Genomic DNA, 26,970 nt, shown 5'->3' with positions numbered 1-26,970 from the left:
GCCGTCCAAAGCCCGCCCCGTCACCCTGCGCGCCAATCCACACCCCAGTCCCGCCCCACCGGGGCCCTCTCTGGACGTTGATAGGTCAAACTTGTTGTCGCTCAAGAGCGGAGCCGCCCCGCCCTTTCCCGAGTGCGGACGGCGGCGCACGTTAGGCACACGTGACGCCAACCGAAGCCCCGCCCCCTGCCCGACTGAGCTGTCTCATTGGCTGTCCGCGGAGAAGGGGGGGAGCTTGGCCAATGGGCGCGGCCCGCCCGTGCTGGGTGCGCCCCTCCGGGCCGCGGCTCCGCGCTCCGAGCCCTCACCCCAGACAGCTCCGCGCTCCGAACCGCGCTCCTCGATCGGAGCCCACCCCCGACAGCTCCGCGCTCCCCCATCAGAGCCTACTCCCAGCCGGTCTGCACTCCGTGTTCCCCGATACGAACTCACACCTGGTCGTCCCGCGGTCCCGTATTCAGAACTCCCCGCCCGAGACCCCGGGGCCGCTCCGCATCCCTCTCCGGCCGCCACTCCGAGCGGGGTCTCGCCAATGGAACACGCTCACGCACCACTCTGGTACCATAAAGGGTTAAATTCCCGAACGGTCACGGTTCTCGTGGGTTCAGGGCAAAAGGGACCCTCAGGCAAAGTCACACAGGTGACCCCTCTCACTGTGAAATTTCACGGCTGGTCCCTGTTCCCCTTCCCTCCCCTTAGTCACCTACTCCCCAAATTAGTCTCTTCCCTCTTATCCCGCCAGCGCTTCATTTCCCCAGGAGCTGCCAGGGAGGCGTCCCGTGGCGCGCTCCTTTGAAATTCAAATAACCGGTTTCCCACCTCCCGCTGACTGACACCTTCAAAGCCTCCCGCCGCTCCCAGCCTCCTCCTGCGGCGTCCCGCTCACCTGCACCCACGCTAATTCACTTTTCCTCCCAATTATCAACCCATCCCCTCTGCCGACCATCTGCTCATCCCACCCGTTTGCGCCTGCAAGCGCTGTAACAAAGCAGAGCTTGAAGTGAACGCGGGACTCGGGGCAAAAATTGCTCAGAATTACCCGTGGCTGAGTTTTCTTGCCCAGATAACCTCCCTGTGGAGGACTGCCCCGGCTGGGTGACATCCAGAGGCTACAGAGATGCTTCTGTGACCGAAGCAGACTTGGCCAAAGCTCTCGCAGTATTTTTTGCAGTGCCAAGCCCGCTGCCAATCCTTGTCCTGGGTCATGCCAATTACATCGCTGACGAGACAGTGCTAATGACCACCACAGCAGGACAGCCACCAGTTAGCACTGCCCGGCAACGGGACTCCCTAAGGCAATCACAGCAGCCTGTGCAATCCCTGACACCATTTATTGGGTCTACACTGGCTGAGGTGGCTCAGGATCTGGCTGCACCCCATGGGCAGCAGGTTTGGCCACAAAGGATGGGTCTCCTCCTCGGGGGCCACACCAGCTGTCTGCCAGTGCCCTGTGCTCTGCCCAGCACTGCCCACATGGAGCTGTAGGTCACAGGAGCCCCTCCTCAAGTCAAGCCCTTCAGATCCAGCGCCGAGCCCCAGTCTCGCTGGTGAAGAGATAGTCCCTGCAGCTGCCTGAGATGGAGGCAGCACTCAGTCACTGCCCCAAGGGCCTGGTCATCATCTCTTCTGTCCCCAGACCCCTCGACACAACCCGAGGCTGCTTTTGGGGCTGTGGGATAGGGCACTTACGTCGGTCCTCAGCACGGCCATCAAACTGCCCCTGTGTGGAAGAGGGACAGGAAAGGCTGCTGAGGGCCACAGGCCTCTTCCTGCCTCCCTGCAAGGGCACCCACCCCCGCTGCCACACACTTACTGGGCTGCTGGCATGTGGGTGTCCCTGTTCCTCCTTGCCCCTGCTGTGCTCCACTACATCCCAGGAGCTGCAGAAGGAAGAGGGGAAGGGAGGGAATGCTGTCACTGATGGGCTGCTGGCTTCAACCCCAAGAGATGCTGCTGGGAGCCACTTGCCAGCCAGTTTTTGCCCTGCCGGCTGCACCCTGTTAAGCTCATCATCCACTTACCTGATTGTCCCCTGAGACAGATGGGGAACGTGACAGGACTGTGCTCCCCCAAACACCACTACCTTTGAGCAGTGCCTGAGCACCAAGGTCGGCCACCACATCCACTTGTTTCCCCATGTACTGGCACACATCACTCTTGTGCTTGGAGAATGCTGTGCTGGGGGAGCTGCCAGAGCCATCTACAGAGGCTGAGCCTGGGTCTTCTCCCTTGCATGGTTACTACAGCCCCAGTGTCACTGTGTCCCCAACCTTACCAATGAACCAGGATCCAGCTATGCATCACTTCGGGGCAGTTATGCCACTGGAGGTAGCTGTTATCGGGCCCATGGGCTTGCATGTCTCCTCCTTGCTGTGCAGACACTTGGCACAGGCCAGTCTAGCGTCTCCTCAGGATCTCTCCTCTGTCACCTGTCATCGTGACTGACCCTCCAGGGTTTGTGCAGCCTGCTCACCTCATCCCTGGGAGCTTTCCCTGACAAATGGGGCTCACCCCTGCCAAACAGGGGCTCCCCTGGTGAGCTGCAGTGACCTCAGCCCCGGTGCCAGAACCCAGCCTTGCAGTAGGCATCGGCACCAGCACTGTGCCATCCCACCCTATCCACTGCAGAGTTTGTGCCCCAGCCTGGCCACTGACATCACTGTCTACTGGGCAAATTGCTCTCTCTGCTCCCATAGCTCCCATCAGGGCTGCACCCTTGCCCTGGGCAGAGAAGGCTCCCTGGCACAGCAAGCCATGGCCAAATGCAGAGTATATTAAACACACCCTGAGTGCTGTGTCTGCCTGACTACCTGCAAGGACAATATAACTGCCAGTATGACCGCCCTGGCCATATAGCACTCACCTCTTGGCCAGGAACAGCTTGCCAGGGGCCCGGTTGCTGGGGGAGGAGCAGAAGGCAGCTGTGAACCCTTAGTCTTGCTCACGGTGGCATGCCGTGAGGCAGGCTGGGGCTCACCTGCACAGCAGGTTCCAGGCCGTGCAGCCCAGGGTGGCCAGCAGCAGGGCACCAGAGATGGTCAGCACGGCCACAAACCAGGCTGGTGGGTGCCACACTGCCTCTGTCTGCACGACAACCAGCGGCTCCTTCTGCAGCGTCTGTGGAGGCAGCGGGGTGAGGGGCCATGGCAGGTTCGGTGGAGCCTGGAGCACCAGCTGGTCAGTGGGCTCTGCTCACCGTGTGCTGGGTGCTGGTGCTGGATGGCACCGGGGTGCTCCGGGGGACAACGTGCACCACCAGTGCCACCAGGGTGCTGCGGCGGCGGGCACCAGAGCCGCCCCACACCTCCACCAGCAGGACAAAGGGGTGGGGCTCGGCTCGGTCACTGGGGAGGTACACAAGGGTGTTCCCTTCCAGCCGAAAGCGCCCATCTTCATTGCCTGGACGAGAGGGCCTGCTCAGTGTCACACGACGGCGAGGGCTGGTTTGTGCCGTGGTTTGGCCGCTCCTCACCTCCAACAATGGTGTAAGTCAGCACGGCGCTGTCGGGGCTGCTGTGGCACAGCAGGCGGGTGACAGGCTGGCGGCTGCCCGGGGACCCAGCCGTGATCTGCAGCTCCTGCACCTCGGGGATGCACACCGGCAGCTGGTCCGGCACAGCCTGCCAGGAGCACGGGGAAGCGGTAGGAAACCCACAGTTCTCGCATCCACCCCAGCTCACCCAGTGGGCTGCCCTCATACCTGCAGGCGCACAGACACGTCGCACAGACTGCTCTGCCTCTCCCTTGGGTCCAGGTCATTGTGAGTATCTGTCAGCCGCACCATCAGCTTGTAGCTCTTCTGCTGCTGGGAGCCCAGGGGTCCCAGCACGCGGATCTCGCCTGTGGGGAGGTGTGAGCTGCTGGGAACCAGTAGGTGCCGTGGGGCGTGGCAGGGGCTGGGGAAGGGGCCGGGTGCTCACCAGTGCGCCTGTCAATGGAGAAGGGCTGTGCAGGGCCAGACCCCCCCTCTAGGCTGTACTCGAGGCTGTCCAGGGGGTAGTCACGGTCAGTGCCAGCCACACGCCCCACGACGCTGCCGAAAGCTGCTGTCTCTGGCACGGTGAAGGTGGCGCCGCTGGGGCACGCCGGTCTGAATTCGTTGACAGGTGTCACCGTCACAAGCACAGGCACACGAGCTGTGTGGCACACAGCTGCTCAGCCATGCTGGCACCACCCCACAGCCTGTGCCAGGCTGGGTAACATGGGGACAGAGGCACCAGCCCTGGCGTGGGCATCTCTGGGGCAGAAGGGAAGGAATATTTCCTCTGTGATCTGCTGTTTTGGGGATTGAGAAAGGTATTTTCCCACCCTAGGGACATGGGCACTCACTGCTGTGTAGGGGCTGCCCTCCCACTGTCACCACAATGGTGGCTGTGAACTGGAAACCCAGAGCAGCCATGGCCTCCGAATCATAGTCCAGGGTGGTGTTGACCTGCCAAGCCAGGAGGGGAGTGTCAGGCAGAGCTGAAGTGCTCTGCAAAGCTCAGATGTCCTGCAGAGCCAGAGTATCCCACAAAGCCAGGGTGTCCCACAAAACTGTGATGCCAGGGGAGGAGGGAGCAAGCGAGAACGAGCAGGCTTTGGGGAGCAGGGAGTTCTGAGGAGCCCTGACCCAGAACCTGGCATGACAGCACATGTCACAGGGTTCCACTTGTCCCACTGGGCTCTGGGCTTGCTGTCCACTTGCACACTGCCCATGACCCCGCTCACCTTCAGCCGTGGCCCCTCCATGTAGAAGTGAGAGAGGGAGGAGGGAGGCCCCTCGAGAGCGTAGTGCAGACACCCATCAGTGCTGGTGGAGTCAGTGCACCTCAGTGTCACCAAGGTGCTGCCAGGGGACGTCGTTTCGGACACCTGGGACCTGTGGCAGGGCATCCAGCAGTTCAGCCTCTGTCCCATGTCCTGGGTGCAGCAGAGAGACCCATCCACCCCACTCCCCCCTGAACCATACACGAAGATGGCTGGGTCACATCTTGGTGCCTGACGGTCTGTCCCCTGCACGGTGACATTGACTGTGGTGGTGGCGTGGTCGTCGGGGTGCAGCGCATTGTAAGCCCGGATGAGGAGTTGGGCACGGATCACCTGTAGCCGGCGGGTGCTGCGGATCTCTCCTGTCACTGCGGGAGGAGCCATGGCCTTGCACTGGGCACAGGGATATGGACAGGGTGTCCTTGGGGATCCCCACTGCCCTGCTCACCCTCATCAATGGTGAAGAGCGCGGGAGCCACAGGAGCAAGGATGGCATAGTGGACATTATCACCTGTGGCACGGACCTGTGTGACCACCTCCCAGGGACCAGTGCCTTCTGTCACCGTCACAGCCCGGTGTGGCTCCCTATAGGCAAGGTGGGCATTGTGGCACAGCCTGGTGCCACCAGCACCCCTCTCCTGGCCCAAGCCCACTCACAGGAAGGTGACACGGGGATGGAGTGATGGCAGCACCTCCACCGTTACAGCCCCGCTGCAGTTGTGCCCATGACGATCCATCACCTCAATCTCCAACCTGAACCTCTGTGGGCCAGCACCGGGGCAGCTGTGGGACAGCCCCGAGTGGCACTAACATTGGGGCTGGGGACAGGATAGTGATGAGGCTACTAATAGAGATAGGAACAGGAATAGCAATGGGATGGGAACAGGAACAGGGACAGAGACAAAGAAGAGGGGGCAAGGGATTAAAATGGGGCTTGGAATAGGAACAGAAGAGGAAAGAAGTGTGGAGATGGAGATGGGTATGAGGTGGAGACTAGAATGGGCAGGAATACAGACAGGGAGGAAGATATGGACAAGACTTGAGATGCAGAAGGTGGGAACAAGGCTGGAGCATTTGTGGGTCCAGGGAGAGACAGGGGCCTAATGGGGAGAGCAGGATGTGGAGGGCTGTGGCCAGAGAGAGGCTAAGCCCCGGTGGACAGAGAGGTGGCTGTGACCAGCCTGGGGCTGCTGGTGCCCACCTGGGTGTCCTTGCTAGGGTCAAAACCATTGTCAGGCGCCAGCACCACACCCCGGCGGGTGAGCATGAGCGGTGTGTTGTGGTTTCGAAGCCTGAACTGCAAAAAGGAGGGTGATGGGAACCCCTGTCCCACTCCTCCATACCCGAGCTTCTGCTGTTTCCAAGGCTGCTCCCTTCTGTGGGGATGTGGCCCCCCAGGGAGCTGCCACTCACCATCAGTCCACCAAGCGGCTGTGGCAGCACCGCATACAGGGGTGTCCGTGGCGCCACATCTGCCAGCACCGGCACCACATCACCCTCTGGAGCACAGCACAGCTGTGGGAATTTGGTGCTGGCTGGCACCCACAGCCCCCACTGCCCTGTGCCCCTGTTTCCTACCTGCACTGGCAAAGGGGGTGTCACAGCGCAGCACGTGCCCTGCTGTCACCCGGACAAAAAGACGCTCTTCCACCTCATCCTCACCAGGACAAGCAGCCCGCAGGATTAGTGTGTACTGGTTCACCCGGCGGGCATCGAGCTCTGCACCAGCGCGCAGTGTCACCTGCCATCGGGACACAGTCACTCAGCAGGGCGCCTGCCAACTCCTGCCCCACTCCCTATTCCCCAGCCACACCTCTGTCCGGAACGTGGTGGCATCCGTGGGGTCAGAGCTGATGGCGATGGAGTTGAAGGGGTGGTCGGGCTCGATGCCATCCAGGGTGACATTGGGACTGCTGCTTGAGTTGCTGCAGGACACAGTCACCTCAGCGACGCGGGTGCCGGACACTGTGTCCTCACTCAGGGCCACCACACGTGGCAGGTCAGGCAGGACTGGTGGGAGACCCCAGGAACCACTGATGGCTCATCCAGCTGTGCTTATGGAGCTCTGCTCCTGCACCTGAGCACCAGTGCAGGCACAGATTTCCCTCCCAGGCACAGCCAGGTCCAAAACACCCACTCTTACCGGTTGCTCCGACGAAAGTCCCTGCAAAGAAGAGAGTGTCACCCCAGCCTGCCAGGTGTGCCCTGGCAATGCCCTGGAGAGGCCCCAGAATTCCCTCTATGCCAGGCTCTCGTGAAACCTCAGTGGTGTCTGGATATGCCATAGTGATGCCCAAAAGAAGCCCCAGTAACATCCTGGCAATGCTGAAGACACCCTGAGGACACCCGGGCAATGCCCCGAGCATGTTCGTGTGATGCCCCCTCCCACCTCAACCCAGCCAGGAAGCTGCCAGTCTTTTTTCCCATCCTGGGGTCAGCACCAGGAACGTGAGAGCAACCGAAGACAGCCTCTCCCCTGTCCCCTTCTTCTCAGCCATCCACCCAGGATATGGCAAAGGATGCCCCGAACACTGTGACCTTGAATCACCTACCTGGGGCATAGAGGCTGAGGAGGAGGAAGGTGAGGTGTCTGTGCATGCCCATGGCTCGCTGGGTGTTTGGGACAAGCTGCAGCGGGTTGCCAGGGGTGCTGGGCGCCACCCCGGCGCGGCGTCATGCCGTCCATCCCCACCCGCTGGTGGCCGTCCCGGCCAGGGGAGGGACAGGGCACGGCTCCAGTGCCCCCAGCTCTGCATGCCGCCGGTCCCAGCCCCTTGCCGCTCGCAGCTCCGTGGGGTTTGGCTGCCACCCCACGCTGCTTCACCACGCGGCACGCTCGGGAACCGGGAAAATTAGTTGGGAGGTAATTTTTGGCCGTGTTCTTGTTCATTTGCAAACCAGTGCCGCTTCTCCCGGGATCCCCATTAAACGCTATTAGTTCCCAATTAACGGGCTCTGCGGCCAGGGTCACTCTGCGGCCGGGGTCACTCTTCCCTTCCCTCCTCCAGCGTCCAGCCCGGCTCTAGTAGCCCGGTGGCAGGGGGTGCCGAGGGGGATGCGCCCACCGGGGCCCTGTACCGGGGCTGCCCTCCTTCCCGGCGGGGCATACAGGGCTGCGGGACCCCCAGTGCCCGCGGTGCTGCCGGCCGGGACACGAATCCCGCCTGGCCCGGCGGTGCCCGGGTGGTGCCCGGCGCGGGGCCCCGGGGCGGCGGGGAGGGGTCCGTGGGCGGGGCGAGGCCCCGGGACGGCGGTGCCGGTGCGGGCCGGGCTCACGTTACGGCGGCCCCATTGGCCGGGGCGGGGCGGGGCGGGGCCGCCGGGCAGCGCCGGGAGGCGGCGGGCACGGCCGGGCGCTCCGTCCGCTGTAGCTGTCGCTGCTGCTGCTGCTCCGCCACCGGCACCGGCGGCACTGGGAACGGGGCCCGGAGCGGCGCCGGGGGAGCAGGACCGGGCATGCACAGCGCCCGACCGGACGAGCTCGGCGCCGACCGGGTGAGTGTCGCCGCGGGCAGCGGGAGGGAACAGGACGGGACGGGACGGGACGGGACCACTGTGCCTGCGCCCCGCCGTCTCGGGACTGGCGTGACGATCCGGCGCTGCCGGTGACATCAAGGCCGTGACATTACACGCGAGGCCAAAGGCGGCGCGGGGGACGTGGGCGCCCGGTGGGACACTGGTGATGTGGGGGCACGGGTGGCCAGCGGTCGCAGTGTCCAGCTGTCAAGGTGCCAGCGGCACCGTCCCCCCGGAGCTGCCACCCTGCTGCCCACCTGGGCTGCCCCGAGGGACGGCGGTGACAGGGTGGCCCTTCGGCTCTCCTGGGCCTGCCACATGCTTACCCAGCACCTCACAACCGGCTGCCCTAGTGTTCCCGGCCAGCGGCGGGACTGGGCGGCTCGGAGTGGTGGCACATTGCCACTAGGGCTGGATAAGAGGGTCCCAGCCAGCGGGGAGTGGGGCAGGGATTGGGACGGGGATGTGGAGAGGGACAAGGACAGTCCTGCCAGCAGCTCTGTCAGGGCCAGCCAGAGGGGACAGAATTATTGGTCCTGGAAGCAATCCCTCCTGCACACTCAGCTTTCCGCGTCTCCAACGCGGAAAGGAAAGCGGACGTAACACCCTGCTTTTGGGTTCAGACAATAGGAATTCAAGAGCGAGGAGCGGCCCGGCTGCGGGAGCCAGCAGTCCCTTTCAGCGCCCGCCCGGCCGCGCTCCGTTCAGTCCTGCCTGCCTTGGTTCCCTGTATTCCCCGGCGTTTGAGGGGGCCCGGGCCTTGGGTGCTGGCCTGGCTGCACCCTGACGTCACCTGGGGTGTCCCCAGCTGGAGGGCACAGGGTGGGTGGGTGGCCCTGCCAACGCACGGGGGGAGAGCCCCACCCCAACACCCGTGAGTGCTCTGGGGCTGTCGCTGGCTCCGTGCCACCGAGCGGGACTCTGCCGAAGGGGTGTCCCGGTTCCCCCCGATCGAGAAGGGGGCACTCTATGGGCTATCGGGGGGGCAGTGGAGCGCCCGCTCCTACGTGCCGTGGCCCTCTGTCATTTCCCGCAGGCACGGCCGGGGCTGGGTGCCTGCTTGCTCACCCGACAAGCCGCTGCACGCCGGCCGGCTCCGCGCAGGAGCCGCAAGAAAGCGGGGCCCGGGGCTGCAGGCAAGCCGGGACCTGCGCCCCGCTCTCCGCACCCTGCTGCACGCCCATTGCGCCAGCGAAGCCCCCCCGTGCCGGAGCGGAGGGCGCGGGGTGCCGAGGAGGGTGGGATGGGGGATGGCGGTGCTGGCTGGGGGCAGTAGCGACAACCGTGCTGATGTGCCCTTTCCCTGCAGTGGTGCCGGCGGGACGCAGGGCCGACGCTGCGGGCGCACATGCACGGCACGCGGCAGGCACCGCACCACCCCGGAAGGGCGCCGGGACCGGCCGCCCGTGCCCCGCGCCCCGGCTCGGCGGCAGACTCGGCCTGCAGCCTGGATCCGGGTGGCGAGGAGGAGGAGGGCGGGGGGCCAGCAGCTCGCTCCCCCCCAGCCAGTGAACGCAGCCTGGAGTTCGACTCGGGGTACTCGGAGGCGTCGGGGGGCACGTGGAGGGAAGAGGAGGCGCCCGTGCGGCGCCGGCATCTGCTGCCCTGCCAACGGGCACACCGGCTGTCCGCCGGCCCCGGAGCCCCACCGCCCGCTCCCGCCCACCGTGTCCGCCCCAAATCCACCTCGGACGCCTGCCTGGAGCAGTGGCGGGCCCTGGAGCCCGCCGACACCCAGGACTGGACCGTAGCACTGCTGTCGCAGAGCCGGAACCGGCAGCCCCTGGTGCTGGGCGACAACTGCTTCGCTGACCTGGTGGAGAACTGGATGGACCTGCCCGAGGTGGGCGCCGAACCGCGTCGCCGAGCCCCCGCCGAGCCCTCCCGCCGGCTGGCCAAGCCCCCAGCCTTCCTGCTCAGCATCTCGGGCAACGTACGCCGTAAGCTGGCCAACATGGCCCGGCCGCGGGGGGCCGACGGTGCCCGGCCGGGGGGCCGCGATGCCACCAAGCGTTTCTCCTGCCCGCTGGGGCTGGGGGGCCAGCCCAAGGGCGCCTGCTTTCATCAGTCCCACAACAACATTGCCCAGCTGGCCACGGACTTCCACCGCTTCACTGCCTTGATGAACAGCCGCAGCCGCCAGCCCATCATCTGCAACGACGTTATCGGCTACATTTAGCCCTGCTGCTGCGGCCCTCACCCTGTAAATAAACCCCCGTTTTGTACGGTCTGGGCACCGCAGCATTTATCAAAAGGAGTGCCTGTGCCCCGACTCCGGGCAGGGGCAAACAGGGGGTTTTTGCAATGAGGGCCACTGCAGCCTGCAGCTTTTATTGCACGGGGCAGGATATACCAGCCCCTTGCTCAAGGTAGGGAGCACAGGAGAGGGGGACCGGTATTTTCAGCCTCAGCATCCTCTCCCTCGCATATATACAGCAGCTCCAGGTCCTGCTGCTGCAGCATCCTGGCATCCCTGGAGACCTCTGATAACCTGTAGCAGGGAAAGAGGGTTTTGGGGGCACTGGCTTGCCCCCCAAGGCTGGCTGAGTGCTCTGGGGGTGCCTTGGGCCCCTCAGAGGTGTCCAGCCAGGCTGGTGGGATGCAGGGGCCGGCAGCAAGGGGCCGGGCAGGGGTCCCGCCACAGGAAGTGCTGCAGGCAGGATGTTTATCCAGCAGCTGGCTGTGAGCTGCACTGCAGCTGGAGTGGCTCAGGATTGAGGCAGTGGGGGCTGGAAGCATCCCCTGGGGCAGGATTGGGCCCTGAAGCTGGGGACCTACCTCTGCGCCTGCTGCTGGGCCCGTGTCTCTGCAGCTGCCTTGCTGTCATAGAGCACGTCATCACCACACAGGAGCATGGTCACGGTCCAGCCATGTGTCCTCTGCAAGAGGTGGGTGTCAGGATCTGGCCCTGCATCCCTCAGGTGATCTGTCTGAGTGCTGACAGCACTGGGCTCACCTGCAGCCAGTCCAGCACCTCCTGCACCGTCACCGCCTGTCCATCTTCGCCGACTCCCTGCATCTCCAGCCGGTCCCAGCAGCTCCACTCCCGCCCACCGTACTGCCAGGGGGCAGCAGCCAGCACTGGCACCCCATATCCTGGCTGCCCAGCCCCATAGGGCAGGAACTGGTGCAGAACAAGGGCTGGGGGACATCAGGGCAGGCAAATAGGCAGGGTGATGCACCATGGTGGTGCAGGGGCAGTGGAGGACACAACTATCCCCCCAGCACTGCTGGGGTCCACTTCAGGGGTCAGTGTCAGTATGGAGCCAGCACTGCCCCTAGCCCCGGGCCAGGACAGGCGCACAAAAGGCCATTGAAGCATTGCCCAGCCTCATACAATCACCTCTTCTCATGCTTGTGGCCCCACGACCCCTGCTCCGGCCCAAGGAGGCCAGTGTGGTGCCAAGCCCGGGGCCAAGTGCTGGACGCGGCCCCACGCCGTCTGGCAGGGCTGCACAGCCATCTGCCCCTCGCTGCAGGCAGCTCCAGCACTGGCCCCAGCCCCACTGGGGAGGGGTGTTCACACCTGGTCACTCTCCCTCCTGCTTTCTGCTGCCTTCTCACCTCCGCCACCTTCTGCTGCCTGCACTTATCCCACTGGTGGAGAGAAGGGCTTAACCCCATCCTCACCGGGGCAAAAACTCAGCAAAGAGGGAAAGCCATGGTCTGGGCCTCCATCACTCTAGCCCTGGGAAGCATATTCCTCTGGTTAAGGCTGGCCCCCAGTGTGGGCTCCCCAGGTTCCCATGGGGACATAGGTCATACCAAGAAGGCCTTGGGGACATGTGTTCCCACCATACCAAGCAGCTGAGTGTGAAATGTCATGCTGGGTGTCCTCGCCCTGGGACATGGAGGTGTTGGGTCTTGCTGCAAGGACGTGAGGGCATGGGCAGACCCAGCAGCATCTTCCATCCAGGGATGATGCCAACCCAGGGACACGACAGCCAGGATGGCACAGGGATGGGCACGGGGTTTGAGGGGGCTGTGGGGCAGCCATCAGCCCGAAGTGGTGCTGGAGCCGGAGCAAGGCAGTGGAGTCGCCTCCCTCCCCCTCTTCCTGCTCCCGGCCCGGGGCCCCCCGGGCCAATCTGGTTCCAATCGGCGCTTCCTGCCGTGCCGGAAGGGCTGCCTCGCACGCCATAAACCCCCAGACAAAGGGGCCTCTATAGCCCAGACGGTCCCAATCTGGGCCTGCCCCCACCCCCGCTCTCCCTCCCTGGTTCCCCACCGCCGGGACCCCCGGCCCTGCTCCCCCGGGCGGCCCTTCCCGGCCCGGTGCCAGCTGCTCTCTGGCTGCCGCAGCTGGTTTCCATAAGCCAGATGAGTGCGGCTGCAGTGGCCTCCCACCTCTGGCTGTGGGGCTCAGCGTGGGGCCTGCCACGGGGCAGTGGGGCTGCCTGAGCCTCATGGGCACCCCAGAGCACCACAGCTGGGCCTGAAGCTGGGTGAATGGGGCAGTGGCAATGTCTGAGTGCTGGGGGACAGCCAGGGGGAGGAACTGGTTCTTCACTTCCTGGCAGCATTCCCAACCCCTTGCACCACCCAGATCAATTTCTGGAGTGCTATGGCCAGGGCTGCCCTTGCTGCATGGCCACCTCCTTTTCCCTGAGTTCCCCTAATGCCACTGGCCCCTGGCTGTCCCCCACCTGCACTTTCCCAGGGAAGAGAGTCCTACCCGGTAGGTGGGGGCTGGCTGGGGCTGGACACGGAGCAGCAGGCAGGTAGACAGGTTGATGTTGCTGTTGCGGTAGCAGCTGAGGTCCTGGCACCCCCACACCAGCTTGTAGACCTCCAGGCATGCCAGCCCGGCCACAGCTGCCGTGGTGGTGATGATGGCAGGCACGATCCGCCCAGCAATTTGCTTGCTCTGAGGACAGGAGGGGCGTCATGAGCTGCCCCACACAGGACAGAGACTCCCGACCCCACAGGCCGCCCCTCTCACCATCAGCCAGCTGGCAGGGGAGATGCCATAGTTCTCTGCACGCAGGTTGGATGCTGCTGTGATGAAGTCTATGTGGACATTGTTGTCCTGTAGGGAAGAGTGGGGGCACATCTGCATCCCATGGGGACATCAACCCCCCCAGGCTGAGCAGAGCCACTCGCCTGGTTCCTCTACCTTCTCAAAGGGGACGGGCTCCATCAAAGGTGCTTGTGCCTCCTCATCCCCCACTAGCTCCTGTCTCCACTGCACCAGGTCCTGGATAATCTGTGTCAGGTGCCTGTGATCTAGGGGTACAGGGACCCCTGCAATGATAGTCCTCCACTGTGGCACTGCAGGGGTGCTCCCACCTTGGTCTGGGTCATCTTGGATGCTAGAGCAGGGACAAGAAGCCACTGCTAGATCCAGGAACATACCTGGGAACCTCAGGGAACCTCACCTGTGGGAACTTGTGACTCCTCTGCGAGTTCCTCTGTGAGTGGGATCTGAAGTCCTTCCTGGGGTGCAAAGGGTGGCAGGACCACATCACGGAGGGTGGCCTGGATGGCCGCCCGGTCCCTGCATGGCGGCACCCTGTGCACTTGGGCAAAGAGGTGAGCAGCAGCCAGGACATAGTCCAGGTGAGTGTCCTGCGAAGTAGAAGTGGGGTGGCCACGGAGTGCCTTGTTGGGGTGGTCCCACACAGCCGAGGGCTGCCAGAACTGCCCTGAGCTGGCAGAACTGCCTGGCTTTGTCCCAGAGTGGAGGTGGCCTTCTCTGGCTACAGAGCATGTGCTTCAAGCTGTCCCCTGCAGTGACTGGGGGACACAGACAGACCCAGCCCAGGACCTGGCAGCCCTGCACAGGCTGTGGCAGATGGAGCACAACTACAGTTCAGTATTCCCTGCATGCCCAGCACAGGCTTGGCTCTCCCTCTGCCCATACCATTCCCACATGAGAACCCATAGCTCTCCCTGCACTCACATTGTCAGGGTTGAATGTCAGTGCATGGGGACAGCTCCTGTCCCCTGCCCAGAAGGGGACACCCGGGCTGGTTTCCTGGCACAGGGAGAGAAGAGTCAGGCCCAGAAGTGTGTGTCCCTGGCTGCCGCGAGGTGGCCGGTGGAGGGACGGGCGTGCAGGGTGTGCCAGCCTTGTGGTGCTGGACTCACATGCTCCGGGGGGTAGTTGTGCAGCAGCTGGATGATGGTATCGTGGTAGTAGCTCTGCCAGCGCCGGCGTGCCCAGTGCACACAGTCCTGCCAGTCCCGCGGCCGCTCCCGCAGGCTGTCCCACACCTGCTTCAGGACCTTGCTTGGCTGCTGCTGCTTCAGGAAATCTGGGTCCCTGCAAAACCAGACCCGCAAAACCCTGCAAAAACTGCCTGAGAGCAATCCTGTGAGACACCTGGGTGGGATGTGACAGTCTGGCATTCTCTTCCCATTCCCAGAAGTGCCCTGGCAGAGCTGGAAACTCCTCTCCCAGCATCACTACCCCCAAAGCCCACTCACTCCATGAACTGGTTGACTTGTTCTGCAGGTAGCTGGAAAAGCCCCTCAAACTCATCACGGGCCCACTGTGGAGGAGAAACGGGTATTGAGCACTACAATGCTCAATATGCATTGAGCCTAAGCCCACGGGGAAGGGGAGGCTCCAGTAGGGCCAGCAGCAGCACTCAGGCTGCCAGCAGGAAGCAGCTGGGGCCATATCCTGCCCGTGGCCCACCATTGGAGGGGAAATGGAGAAGGAAGACAAAGGTCCTGGTGCCTCCCCGCTGAGTGCTGTGGCTGGGACAGCTCAGCTTACATGTAGTGTGTGCTGGATGGTGCGAGGGAAGTACCGCAGGGTGCAGAGGGGGAAAGTGCCATCCTTGGGGGTGCTGGCCTGCACCAGAGGCTTGGTGAGGAACGGTACCATGGGCAGCACATTGCCCTGTGTCCCCTCCGTGCCCGAGTCCACCAGTGGTGTGTGGCAACGGAGACAGCGTCTCTCCAAATAGGTGCCTACAAGGAACCAGGAGTGCTAGAGAGCCAGGGAGCACATCCAGGGGCTTAGCCCCCTTGCCCTTCCTGGCACTCACGGGCCTCTATTGTGTCCAGGGCGCTGGCAACGCCATCCAGGTGCCGGAAGAAGTTGTCGCTGTAGAGCATCTCAGTAGCAGGTCCCACCTCGTTCAGGTGAGGTGTCACTCTGACATCAGGGTTCATGCGCTGCACGGCTGCTGCGGCCACCACTGACTTTGGCTCCTGCCAGGGCACAGAGGGGGTGGGCAGCCCTAGGGAGCCCCTGGGACAGCCAAAATACCCTTTGGGGAGAGCTCAGCCCCTGCCTCATGCTGCCTCACTGATATATCCGCTGAGCGATAGAGAAGCTGCCGATGGAGGTTGGAGAGGGCAATAGTGTCCATGTCAGTGATGATGAGTTCCCCGTCTGGCCCCACCGCCAGCCCCATCATGGCAAAGTTTTTCAGCAGCTCGCAACCGATGGCACCAGCTCCCACCTGCCAGGGCAGAGATGCTGCAGCTCCCCACATGCCAGCTGGATGCTCCGCAGCCTCCCAGTGCCATGGCCCCTCCCCACTCACCACCAGGTACTTCTGGTGGCCCAGCCTCTCCTGGAAATTAGCCCCGAAGACGGCAATCTGGCCATCGTAGCGAGAGCCTCTCTGCCGGGACAAGGAGCTGTGTGAACACAGCAGCCACGGCACCCCAGGCAGTCGGGAGGGGCTGGACACGGGGTCTCACCGGGGCACAGTCTGTCTCTGTCAGCTCCGCGGCCCCCGGCAGCGCCAGGCACTCCAGGGCGTCGAAGTACAACCACTGGTTCAGGGGCTGGAACTTCCGAGTGATGGCCTGGGACGAACAGCCCGTGAGGAGGTGGCCAGCGGGCTGTTCCTCCTCACTGCGCCCCAGCTCTGCTGCCGGACTGGGCGTCCCCAAGCGGGCAGCAAGTGCCCTCTCGTGGCCATCGAACGCCACCGGACAGCCATGGCCAGCGGGGCCCCGCCCCGCTCACCTTCAGCACCTCCTGGGCCGCCAGCGCCCCGACCACGGCGGCCACGGGGCACAGGTCCCCCGCGCTTACACTGGCGAAGGCAAGCACGATGTCCTCATCCAGGGGAGCCTGCTGTGCTCCCAGGCTCCGCGCCAGCTCCAGCACCCGCTCGGCATCCGCCTACAGGCAGAGGGGAGAGGGCAGTCCCCGGCAGGGTGCTGGGCTTCGGCAGGAGCAGGACAGGGACTTACCGGTGCCCTGGGCCGCGGCAGGCGGCCCCGCTCCCTGCGGAAAGCGTGAAGGGCTCGAAAGGCAGCGTGCAGGCTGAGGCTGCGCGGCAGATCCTCGGTATTTGTCATCTGGATTTTGGGCTTCTCCAGTGCCTGGCACAGGGGCTCCTGCCACCAGCACAGCACCAGGGATTGGGTGAGTGCTTCCCTGGGGCCTAGTATGGCACAGCAGGAGCCCAGCCTGGGTGGCAGCACCATGGGGCCAAGAGGGACTTACATGGGAACACTCCTCGGGCCGCTGCACCCGTGAAACCAGACCGCCACAGCGGTAGGGCGAGAAGGAGCTGGTGTCACCGATCTCCAGCCTGGAGGTGTCTGGGAACAAGAGGAACACAGATGTCACATCACGGTCACTGCGAAGGACCCGGTGAGTTCCTCAACCTTGAGCTAGGGCAGCCAGGATCTCCCTGCAGGTCTCACCGAGCACATGCACGGGGACCGGCTCCTGGCCGTTCAGCTCTGTCATCCCCTGCACGCCAGAAAATATCACCAGGTCACCGTCTTGGAAGTTCTCTGTCCCCGTGCATGTCACCACTCCGGGGTTGCCCTGAGAAAGGGAAGGCTATGTGAGAGTAGGGCACTGGACTAGGGTGACATAGAGCCAGTGGAGGAGGCAGCAACATTTTGGGGGATCCTGCAGGGGCTGCCCTCCCTCCTACCTGGGAGATGTGCTGCACAGCAGCAGACGCTGGATCCCCTTCTTCTGGGTCATCAATGACAAAGCACTCCCCGAAGTCACAGAACAGTTGCCTAGAGAGGACCGATGGGGTTTTGCCAGACAAAGTGCCTCACCAAGCTGCCCCAGCACTGCCATGTCCTGCCCAGGCCGTGCAGCCCCACCAGTGTACTGGGGACATGGGCTGCAGTGCAGAGCTGGGGACTCTGGGGAAAAGGTGACCCACCCAGTGCAGGACCCCATAAGTCGCCTCACCCTGCCAGCCCTTTGGTGTCAGCCACGATGAAGGAGATGCCCTGGGCATGGCAGAAGTCCCCGACGCGGAGCTGCTCCTCCAGCGGGGACTCAGTCAGCACCACCACCTGTGCCAGGTCTGTCAGTGAGTGCTGCCATCCCGGGACTCCCCATGGCACAGGGATGCAGGCTTACCTGGAAGGAGGCAAGGAAGGCCTCCGACAGCTCCCCGCTGTGAGTTTCGACCACCACATGGGGGTTCAGCTCAGCCAGGGCCCGCTCGGATACCTTGGCACGGTTTTGGCCTAGATCACTCTCCCCCAGGAGGAACTGCAGAGTAGACACATGGTGGGGCACCCTCTGGGTCTGGGGTGCAGCTCACCACTGTGGGGTGCTCCACAGGGTCTTCTGCACTGGTGAGGAGGCCTCTGCTAAGGATTTCACCTGAGACAATGAAGGGCACCCTGTGCCTTACCAGCATCCCCAGCTTGTACTTGTTATTGGAAGCCACTCACCCCTAACAGATACCAGCAAACCGGGATTCTCCCAACTGCAACTGCACCTATTACTGTGACATCCACCCACATCAATACCTGCTACTGAGATTCCCACCTGAGTCTGCACCTGTACCAAGATCCTTGTCTGTACCTGTATATGTTATGGGGCCTTCCCATCCATACCCGTACCTGTTACTGGGATTGCTGTCTGCACCCATTATGGGGATCCCCATCCATACTCGTACCTGGTACTGGGACCCCCACATGAGTCTGTACCCATTACCGGGACCCTTATCAATACCTACACACATTCTCATCCATACCTGTACGCTAGAACCTGCGCTCATACCCATACTCATTACTGGGACACTCGCCCATACCTCTACCTGTTACTGGGACCCCTGTCGGCACCTATTATCAGAATCCCCACTCATATCTGTACCCAAACCGGCATTCTCACTAGTTCCTGTTATGAGATCCTCGTCTGTACCTGTTACAGTGAACTTCACCCGTACCTGTCACCAGGAGCCCCGCCCGACCCGGCCGGTACCTGGTGGGTGCGGTCGGCCGTACAGGCGGCATCGCAATCGTGCAGGACGACGCGCCCGGTCCCCGCCAGCACCAGCGCCGTCGCCACCTGCGCTCCGGTCCCGCGCAGCCCCGACACCAGCACCGCCGACTCGGGCAGCCGCCGCGCGCCGCCGCCCAGCACGTACCTGCGGGTATCGGCGGGGGCCGTCAGCGGGGACCGGCACCGCTGCCCCGTGCCCTGCCCTGCTCCGATCCTGTGGCGCTCCCGTCCCCGGTGCCGGTCCCCGCACTCACAACTGCCGCGAGTACCGCGCCTCCTCTTCGCTTCCCGCCATGACGGCCGTGCCCACCGCCGGGACACGCCGGCCCGCCCCAGGGAGGAGCCAATCCCGCGAGGCCGCGCACCCACAGCGCAGGCTCGGCGGCGGGCACAGGCCAGGCCGCGCCCCCTAAACCGGCGCCCCGAGGCCACGCCCCCACAGCGCAGGAGGCAGGGGAGGCCCCGCCCCCCGGGCCGCTCTGTGGCGGCGGTGAGGGCGGGCTGGCGAGGAGAAGCTCCGCCCCCTCCGGCAGCCTCGCCCCCGGTACCCCGCGGCCATGGCGGCGGTGGCGGCGGGCTGGCAGCCGCCGTGGCGGACGCTGGCCGCTCTCGGCCGGGAGCTGGCGGCCGAGTGGGCGGCACAGGACGTGCGGGCCGTGCTGTGCCAGCTGCTGCTGCTCTGGCTGGGCATCAGCCTGCTGGGCGTCCGCCTGGCCTGGCGCGCCTACGGCGGGGCGGTGGCCGCGCTCTGCTACCGGACCGGCCCCGCCGGCCGCCGCTCCCCCGGCACCGCTTCCGGGGCCTCACCCTCCCGGCCCCGCGCGCACTCCCTGTCCCCCGCCAGCCCGGCGGGACGCAACGGCGCCGCCGAGCGGCACTGCCCGCCCCGGTGAGTCCCGACTGCTACCGGGCCCAAAACCGCTGATATCCCCCGCTCATCCCCCGCGGTCCTGCCTGGCTTCCCCGGCGTCCGGCCAGCGCTCTCGGAACGCAGCCCGGTGAGCGACCCCTGCCCAGTGCCCACAGCGAGTGTCCCCCCAGCTGGACCCCTGCACCAGTACAGTCCAGTGACTGCCCATTTGCCCAGTATGGTCCAGATGGGGCCTCTAGGACATCGGTCCTGGTTAGCCCCCCCCCCAGCTGTGGCTTCTGACCAGTGTCCCCCAAGCTGTGCCCCCCGACCTTTGAGTCCCCCTCCACAACTGCACCCCAGACCAGTATGCCCCAATAAGTGCCCCTCAGCCCTGCCCACCCCACACAGACAGGCAGGTGCCTGCCTCAGTGCCGGGGTGCCGTGCTCGGTGCTGCCCCAGCCATGCTCACGCTGCCTCTCTCTTGCAGGGATGGCCTGACAGCAGAGCCCATGAAGACACACCGAGAGTGAGCAGCACCAGGACTGCCAGCTGGTCTGCCAACACCATTAAAGTGCTGTGCCCACCTGCTGCTTCTTGTTTTGGCACTGCTACCATCACCAGAGGAGGCTGGGGAACGGGACAGGGTGTTTATTGGGGCTGGGGCACTTTGCCCACAGCATGTGCTGGCCTCACTTGGCCATGTAGTACTGGGTGGGCACGAAAGGCATCTTGGTGATGACAGCAGGGTGCTGCTTCTTCCGCACCTCGACGGTGAGCTTGGTGCCGGTCCGGCTGTGCGCTGCCTCCACGTAGCCCATGGCGATGTTCTTACCCAGGCAGGGCGAGGGACATCCGCTGGTCACTGTGCCTGGGATGTGAGGATATGGGGAAGTGAGCAGGGCCTGGCCAGCTCCTGTCCATGCCATGGCCACAGCTCAGGGTCGTGCTCATTCCATCCCCACTGCCCCCACCTACCCACAGGCCTGCCTTCGGGGCTCAGGATGGCCATGTGGGGCCGGATGGCGGGTCCCACCGACGTCAGCCCCACCCGCTTGCGCCTTGGCTTCTCTTTCACTTGTGCCATGATGACAGCAGCACCAGGGAAATCCATGGCCACGCGCCGGCGCTTCCCTGCACGGCAGAGGTGCGTGAGGGTTGGTGATGCCTGAGTGGTCCCCTTGTACCCACTGAGGACACCTTGCTGCTCTGCCTGCCCCAAGGAGGAGGTGGACCTACCCAAGGTCCACATCAGCCCAGCCTCGGCAGGGGTGACAGTCTCGTCGATGTCATTGCCGTAGAGGCAGAGCCCAGCCTCCAGGCGCAGGCTGTCCCTGGCTGCCAGCCCTGCTAGCCACACATCGGGGACACCCAGGAGCTGCTCGGCCAGCTCCACCGCCCGCGCCGCAGGCACTGAGATCTATGGCAGGACACGGGCAGGGTCAGTGGGGCACAGCCTTCCCCTGCACTGGTACCGCAGTGGGGATGCCGGCGCAGTTCCCTGGGTACCTCCACACCATCCTCGCCGGTGTAACCACAGCGCGTGACCCGGCAGCCCGGCACGCCGAAGACGGTTGTGGTGATGCTATTCATAAAGGAGAGCTTGGCCAGGTCATCCGACAGCCCTGCCTGCAGAACCCGTGCCATGGAGGGACCTGGGGAGGCAGGGGACTGAAAGACAGCAGTGCCCAGGGAAGTGGGGGGGAGGTGGGGAGGGCAGTGATATTCACCGGGAGAGGACCCGGAGGAGGGCAACCCCACGGGGGGCCCCCAGTACCTTGCAGAGCCAGTAGCGCGTTGTCTGACACCTCCACGCGTACATCACTGCCGGTGGCCTGCAGCTGCGCTGCTCTGTCCTGCCAAGGTGACAGGGGGCTGCTAGCACGGGGGCTAGGCCACTGCCAGCCCCACACGTGGCTATGGCCACCTCACCCCACGCAACACGGGAGTCACCAAAAGTCAGAAGGACTCATTCCCACTGCGTGTCCCCACCTCCCACGGGGCTCAAGCAGCCCCATACCCTCAAGATGGCCAAGTCCTTGTCAGCACAGGCGGCGTTGGACACCACGTAGAGGTGATCTTCTGACGTATTTGTGACGATGAGGTCGTCTGTGATGCCGCCCTTCTCGTTGGTGAGCAGTGTCAGGGTGCCCTGCGGGACACGGCCAACGGAAGCATGGGCAGGCTGCCTGGACCCTCCCAGGGCATCCCAGGGACCTCTGATCCCACTGGATGCTCGGTGCCCGCCCAGTGCCCCGTACCTGTCCTGGCTTCAGCTCTGCGATGTCCCCCACTACCAGGCTCTCCATGAACCTGACGCGGTCCCGGCCGTACACCAGGGTCTGCAAGGGGCCGGGGGGTTGTGAGGTGATGCGGGTACCCCCCTACCCTTGGCCCCTCTTCCCGACCCCGCTACCTGCAGCATATGGGAGACGTCGAAGAGGGAGCAGTGGCGGCGCGTGTGCAGGTGTGACTGGAGGTGGCCCTGCCCGTAGTGCAGCGGAAGGGTCCAGCCAGCGAACGGCACCATCCGCCCGCCGCGGGCCCGATGCAGGGCATCCAGCGGCGTCTGCTTCAGCCCCTCCTCCCCGACCCCGGCCCCCCCGGCCCCTCTCCGCGGCGCCGAGCCCGGGGGCCGGCGGGGCAGCGCGGCGCGGCAGCCCGCCCGCAGCATCTTCCTCTTCCTCCGGCCTCCCGGCACAGCTCGGACCGGCCCCGGGGCGCCTGGGACATGGAGTCCGCCCGGCCCTGGCCCCGGCCCCCGCCCCCGGCCCGGCCCGCCCACGGCACCGCCTCCCCGGGGCCGCCGGCACGGCCATCCCCATCCCCCAGAGACAGGCGGGCACAGGCAGGGCCAACGTAGCAGCTTTTAGTGATGATCTCTCCAGCACCCCCGCACCCCTCGGTCCCCCTGCACCCCCTTTGCAGTGTCCGGGCTCTGCCCACGGGACGTGCCCAGGAGAGGCTCACGGGGGCCTCTGGAGTGGCAACACTGACCCTCACTGATAGGCAGTGCAGAGGGAGTCAGGGAAGGGGCATAGGGAGGGCTTAGGACCCCCGTGGGGTCAATGGCCGAGGCGGGAATGCAGGAGTCCATTCAGGCCCCGGGAGCACGGAAGGGGCACTTTTCCCCAGCTGGCACCAGCACCAGCGGGTTCAGCTGTAGGAAAGCAGGTTGACATCGTAGCAGCCATCCACCTGGAGAAGAGATCGACTGTCACTGCACAGCACTGCTGGGATACTCCAGCCCCATCCTGCTGGGAGCAACCCCTCTGGGCGGGCTCCTGAGCCATGTGGCAAGGCCAGGGTCCCTGTCAGCAGGGTGCTGGGACTCACATCAAAGCGCCCGATGCGGGCAGCTGCCTGGCGAGCCCGGATCACCTCTGTCAGCACCCACATTTGCTGGACCTCTGTTGACACCTTTTCCGGATCAGGGAGCTCCTGGAAAGAAGTGGGTACAATGCTGTGGAGCAGAGATGGACCGGGTGGACTGGATGACCCTGGGTTTGGACAGTGGTATGGCTGGATGGCTGTGCCTCCCAGGGAGTCAGGCACGTGATGGTGCCCACGTTCCTGACCTGCTGGTGGTTTCCCAACGTGAGGTAAGCAGGGCCCCTCTCTAGGAAAACAAACCACCGGGGACATGGGTGAGTGACCCTGATCCCTGGGTGCTGCGGTGCCGACACAGCCCATCTCTGCTGGCAGGTGGCCAGGATGACGACAGAAAGCTGATTGCTGGCTAATGATTAAAAACCTAATCACGCAGTCCAGAGTTTCCCAACAGCCTCACTATGTGATGCTCCCTGGGCTTGGGTGCAGAATCCCACGCACGTGTGCTGGTTCACCCCAGGTGGGACCCCTGTGCTTAGCAGCAGCTCTCCTGGCTGGGGCACAACTCTCATGGGGGCACAGCTCTGTCACTGAGGGGCTGAGGGATGCCTCATGGTGATGTGGGAAGAGCCAATCTCAGAGCAACCTCTGTCATCTGCCCTGGATACTCCTTGCCAAGGGGAACATGATCGAAGCAAGCAGCAAGGGACTGGGGTGCACTACCCAAACTGTCACACAGCTGGGCAAGGATTAGGAACAGCAGCTTCACTGCTGGTGCAGTGTGAGCACCCTAGCATGGAAGCCCAGTAGCAGAACTGCCCTGGCAGGTGTGGGTGATGTGCCATCCTTCTGCAGGCAGCACCTCCAGTTGATTCAGCAGGTTCCCATGGGTGAGACAGCTCCCATCCTGGCCCTGCTCTGCCTGGACTTTGCCCACCAAAGGCCACCAGCCAGGCAGATGTGGTTGGCAATCTGTAAACACATGCTGTGGCTGTGATGCTCCTCTGCCTGCATGCTGTCCTGGATGGACATTGTGTTCCCCCAGAGCATATCCTCTGCAAAGTGCTGGGAACCAGCCCTGTCCCCACACATGTCCACCCACCCCTGAGCGATGCTGTGCACCCACTGCTCCCGCAGTGATGTCCCTGTCCCTGTTCCCACACATCCCACCTGCCACTGAAATATGTTGTGTACTCACTGCTCCCACAGGGATGTTCTTGCTCCTGTCCCCATCCCATTGCATCCCACCTGTCGGCTGAGTGACACTGTGCACCCACTTTCCCCTTGGAGATGTTCCTGTCCCCAGAGGGCAAATCGACATAAGCATCACCTCAAATAGCACATCCCCATGGAGATATTTTTCTTCTTAGCACTGCAAACTACTTCCAGCACAAGTCGGGTTATTTCAGGGCTCCACAGCTATTCCTGGTGAAAGCCTGGAGCCAACAAGGCAGGCACAGCAGCCTCCCGAGGGATGCTTATGGCTGGCACCCCACAGAAGTCCCTCCTTCCTCCAATACCTCAGCAGTCAGTGATTACTCACCCCATGCAGACTGGCTGGCTGCTCCGGAGGGGTCAGCTGGGAGAGCCAGGAGGGAAAATCCTTCTGCGGACTCTGAAACAGAATCCAGAGGGTCACACAGGGTGTTCCCAATGCTATCTCCATCCTTTACACCAGGCAGCATGCTGGAGCTTAGAGCCCACCCCTAGTGATATTGCTATAGAAGTGCCACTTTACTATCCCTAGAGAGAATTTTGTAGGGAATTCTGTGTTTTGTGTGGTTGTTGGAGCAGTCCCTTCCTTAGCACCACTGGAGCAGTAGTGGATCTCAAGTGCCCCAGCAAAGGCCAAGGACTTGAACACATATCCCTGTGTACTCCCAAGGGCTGTAGGGGGAAATGCCGGGTATAGAGCTGGGGACAGTGGCTTGCCCTGGCCCCCTGCCCATGCCTGGCAGTGGGGTAGCTCTGGCACCTGCTCACCTTCTGTCCAGGGGGGAAAATCTGCAGGTCCTCGATGGTGAAGTGGAGCCAGACTGGGGAGGGTTGTCGCAGAATGAATCGCATTGCTGTCACCTGGTCCACGTCACACAGCATCTACATGGGAAGGGCCAGGGAGTGTAACCACAGGGGAAGTTATTGGGTTATCCTCCCAAAACCATCAAGCCACCCAAGACGGAAGAAGCCCAAGGGAAGCATTGTCCCCTGAGGGCTGGCTAGGCTGAGTGGGGCACAGGGACTCTTGCAGCCATGGGGGTCGGTGGGATATTGGCACCAGACCCCCGGACAGGGAGCCATCCTGGGGTGGGCGAAGAGCGGTGAGCCCCAGAGAGGTGGGTGATGCCATGATCCCATCCGGACATACTGACCTGGTGCCGATGGAGGCAGAAGTAGTCCTGGGAGCCCTCCTCGGTGTGTGGGCAAGGCATCAGGCACAGGTCCCGCAGGCAGGTCACCCAGCGCCGGGACCCGCTGGGGCCGGGCCGCTGCACCCGCACGCTCAGGAACGCCGTGTAGAAATTCTTGAACACGATCTCCTGCACCTGCGGGACCGGCGACCTCAGCCCCACAATGGCATTCCCTCACACCTGCACCAGCATCCGCCCCGATACCGACACCGGCATCCTCCGCCGGTACTGGGACGGGCACCGGCAATCCCCCTCCCGTACCGGGATCGGCACGCCCCCATATCGCACTAGCACAGCCCCGCACCGGCATCCCCCACTCTACTGGGACGGGCACTGACTGCATCGGTAAGGGTGGTACCCCAGCACCAGCATCCATCCGTTACCTGCACCGCCCCCGGCATCCCTTCTGCCCTGGGACCGCCCCCGATTTCTCCCCATACCGGCCCCGGCATCCGCACCCAGCCCGCCCTCGCTGCTGTCCCCGGCATCCCGCGTCCTGCCCTGACTCCCCCGGCCCTGCACCATTCCCGGCACGGCCCCTGTCTTCCCCCGGGACCACCCCGGCACAAGCCCCGCCGGTACCGCCCCCGGCATCCCCCCGTGACTGCACGGGACCACCCCAGTACCCCCCCCCCTCCGCCGGTACCGCGGCGGGCGCGGCCGCACTCACGTCGGCGGCAGCGCCGCGGGGGAAGCGGAGGTCGATGACGGCGACGCCGGGCCGTGCGGGCTCGGCCCCCCCGGCCAGCTGGAGGGGGGCGGCGGGGCGGGGGGCGCAGGGCAGCGGGGAGCGGCCCGGCCCGGCGGGCGGACCCGGCCCCGCCGCTCCCGACATGGCGGCGCCGCGCGGCCGCCGCTCCGGGGCGGGGCCGGGCCGGGCGATGGCGTCACCGCCCGCGGGCACCGGCAGGGGGCGCCCCCGCCCCGCCCCCGCCCCGGGGCGGCCCCGGCGCGGCGGGAACGGGAGCGGGAACGGGGGCGGGAACGGGGGCGGGAACGGGGGCGGGAGCGGTGCCGGGGCCGCGCTGGCTCCGGCATCCCCCGCACCGGGGCCACCCCAGCGCCTTCCCCAGTCCGGCACCGGTATCCTCGGGCGTGTTTAATTTTCGTTCGGCGAGGACATCGCCCCGCGGCGCCGAGACCGGAGGTTGAGCACCCCCCCGCTGCCCTCCCGGGGCCATCCCGGCGCCCGGGAAGCGCCGTCCCGGAGGGAAGCGGCGGGTCCGGCCCCGGTGTGCGGGGTCAGCCCTCCACCCGGGGCGCACACGGGCAGATCCCGGCTGGGGATGCCTGGGCTCGGAGCAAAGGAGATGGGTACGGTACCGGTACCGTGGCGGGTCCCCCGGGACCGGCCCGAGGGGGCTGAGCCCGTACAAACTGCTGGCAGCCGCACACCGGTTTGTAAGTCTTTTTTTTTTTAATAAAACAATCGGAGTCTGTATCAAAAATTTAGTAAAAAATTAGATTTGAGAGTTCACCGATTTTTTTTTAACTATTAACTATTCCTGGCGCTCTTTTTTCTTTTCCTTTTTATTTTTATTTTTTTAAACTTTTTTTTATCTTTTCCAACAGTGTCCAGGCTGGAGTGCCGGCATGAGGCCAGCGAAGTCATTCCTGCACAGTCCCAAGGAGCAGCCGGGACAGAGAACACACCCTACTCTCGTCAAAACACCCCACGGGGAGGGGGTTTTGCTTAAAATCGACCCCCCCACCCTGGTGCTCGCTGGGAAGCAGAGAAGTCGTCGTGGCACAGGGCTCAGCTCATCCTTCTGCGAGCATTCGCCGACACAGCAATGCACCCCCTTGCTCAGCCACGGGCACCCCAGGCCAGGCTGACCCAACTCATCACTATTTTATGATGCGTGAGAAAGATAGGATTTCTTTGATTAAAAATAAAATAAAAATGATAAAATAATCAAACCCCGAACCAAGAAGC

General features: G+C 64.0%; 6 protein-coding genes and 1 long non-coding RNA gene across 16 annotated transcripts; 3 read left to right on the top strand and 4 right to left on the bottom strand.

The window, feature by feature from the left end:
• Positions 1-1,316: 1,316 nt before the first annotated feature.
• Positions 1,317-7,414, bottom strand: CDHR4 (cadherin related family member 4). Of its 7 annotated transcripts, XM_088171646.1 has the most exons (20): positions 7,302-7,414; positions 6,893-6,913; positions 6,563-6,759; positions 6,328-6,490; positions 6,163-6,248; positions 5,951-6,046; positions 5,407-5,510; positions 5,198-5,334; positions 4,952-5,117; positions 4,711-4,861; positions 4,330-4,432; positions 3,921-4,136; positions 3,701-3,840; positions 3,473-3,620; positions 3,197-3,399; positions 2,978-3,117; positions 2,864-2,899; positions 1,814-1,880; positions 1,690-1,720; positions 1,317-1,572 (listed from the first exon to the last, which is right to left on the bottom strand). In XM_088171646.1, the coding sequence occupies exons 1-20, from the start codon at positions 7,351-7,353 to the stop codon at positions 1,517-1,519; spliced, it is 2,313 nt and encodes a 770-aa protein (XP_088027772.1). In that variant the 5' UTR covers positions 7,354-7,414; the 3' UTR covers positions 1,317-1,516. The 7 variants fall into 7 exon arrangements, with proteins under 7 accessions (XP_088027772.1, XP_088027770.1, XP_088027769.1 ...); XM_088171644.1 differs by having other exon boundaries at positions 5,407-5,532; positions 5,951-6,248; XM_088171643.1 differs by lacking the exon at positions 7,302-7,414 and having other exon boundaries at positions 6,893-7,294.
• Positions 7,415-9,601: 2,187 nt separating this feature from the next.
• On the top strand, positions 9,602-10,495 carry INKA1 (inka box actin regulator 1). Its single transcript, XM_014869574.2, has one exon. It carries the CDS (start codon positions 9,614-9,616, stop codon positions 10,442-10,444), a length of 831 nt encoding a protein of 276 aa, XP_014725060.1. The 5' UTR covers positions 9,602-9,613; the 3' UTR covers positions 10,445-10,495.
• Positions 10,496-10,574: 79 nt separating this feature from the next.
• Positions 10,575-18,817, bottom strand: UBA7 (ubiquitin like modifier activating enzyme 7). Of its 3 annotated transcripts, none has more exons than XM_088171638.1 (24): positions 18,700-18,817; positions 18,425-18,590; positions 17,573-17,707; positions 17,399-17,505; positions 17,127-17,217; positions 16,888-17,014; positions 16,685-16,782; positions 16,429-16,575; positions 16,199-16,357; positions 15,928-16,035; positions 15,768-15,848; positions 15,528-15,683; positions 15,264-15,429; positions 14,990-15,186; positions 14,695-14,759; positions 14,356-14,530; positions 14,168-14,242; positions 13,644-13,833; positions 13,382-13,509; positions 13,208-13,294; positions 12,941-13,132; positions 11,222-11,323; positions 11,044-11,144; positions 10,575-10,756 (listed from the first exon to the last, which is right to left on the bottom strand). In XM_088171638.1, exons 1-24 carry the CDS (start codon positions 18,738-18,740, stop codon positions 10,630-10,632), a joined length of 3,021 nt encoding a protein of 1,006 aa, XP_088027764.1. In that variant the 5' UTR covers positions 18,741-18,817; the 3' UTR covers positions 10,575-10,629. The 3 variants fall into 3 exon arrangements, with proteins under 3 accessions (XP_088027764.1, XP_014725059.2, XP_088027765.1); XM_014869573.2 differs by having other exon boundaries at positions 13,382-13,491; XM_088171639.1 differs by lacking the exons at positions 10,575-10,756; positions 11,044-11,144 and having other exon boundaries at positions 11,280-11,953.
• Positions 18,818-18,948: 131 nt separating this feature from the next.
• TCTA (T cell leukemia translocation altered) lies at positions 18,949-19,882 on the top strand. 2 transcript variants are annotated; one of them, XR_015806103.1, is made up of 2 exons: positions 18,949-19,443; positions 19,787-19,882. XR_015806103.1 is itself a non-coding variant. In XM_014869584.2 (2 exons), exons 1-2 carry the CDS (start codon positions 19,003-19,005, stop codon positions 19,827-19,829), a joined length of 375 nt encoding a protein of 124 aa, XP_014725070.2. In that variant the 5' UTR covers positions 18,954-19,002; the 3' UTR covers positions 19,830-19,882. The 2 variants fall into 2 exon arrangements, 1 of the variants encoding a protein (XP_014725070.2); XM_014869584.2 differs by having other exon boundaries at positions 18,954-19,334.
• A 50-nt stretch (positions 19,883-19,932) lies between these two features.
• On the bottom strand, positions 19,933-22,017 carry AMT (aminomethyltransferase). The gene is made up of 8 exons (XM_014869721.2): positions 21,713-22,017; positions 21,558-21,638; positions 21,317-21,448; positions 21,074-21,152; positions 20,806-20,951; positions 20,536-20,716; positions 20,275-20,430; positions 19,933-20,167 (listed from the first exon to the last, which is right to left on the bottom strand). The coding sequence occupies exons 1-8, from the start codon at positions 21,968-21,970 to the stop codon at positions 19,989-19,991; spliced, it is 1,212 nt and encodes a 403-aa protein (XP_014725207.2). The 5' UTR covers positions 21,971-22,017; the 3' UTR covers positions 19,933-19,988.
• A 132-nt stretch (positions 22,018-22,149) lies between these two features.
• On the bottom strand, positions 22,150-25,873 carry NICN1 (nicolin 1, tubulin polyglutamylase complex subunit). The gene is made up of 6 exons (XM_088171636.1): positions 25,705-25,873; positions 24,996-25,169; positions 24,610-24,723; positions 24,170-24,241; positions 22,633-22,737; positions 22,150-22,494 (listed from the first exon to the last, which is right to left on the bottom strand). Exons 1-6 carry the CDS (start codon positions 25,867-25,869, stop codon positions 22,453-22,455), a joined length of 672 nt encoding a protein of 223 aa, XP_088027762.1. The 5' UTR covers positions 25,870-25,873; the 3' UTR covers positions 22,150-22,452.
• Positions 25,271-26,954, top strand: LOC148222507 (uncharacterized). The gene is made up of 2 exons (XR_015806104.1): positions 25,271-25,379; positions 26,607-26,954. It is a non-coding gene; the product is annotated as an uncharacterized LOC148222507 (long non-coding RNA).
• The last annotated feature ends 16 nt before the right edge of the window (positions 26,955-26,970 follow it).

The sequence above is a fragment of the Sturnus vulgaris genome, chromosome 11, assembly GCF_052056855.1.
Source record: "Sturnus vulgaris isolate bStuVul1 chromosome 11, bStuVul1.hap1, whole genome shotgun sequence".
Classification (NCBI taxonomy): domain Eukaryota; kingdom Metazoa; phylum Chordata; class Aves; order Passeriformes; family Sturnidae; genus Sturnus; species Sturnus vulgaris.
Note: the sequence above shows the minus strand (reverse complement) of the source record. Positions and strands in the feature narration are given on the sequence as shown.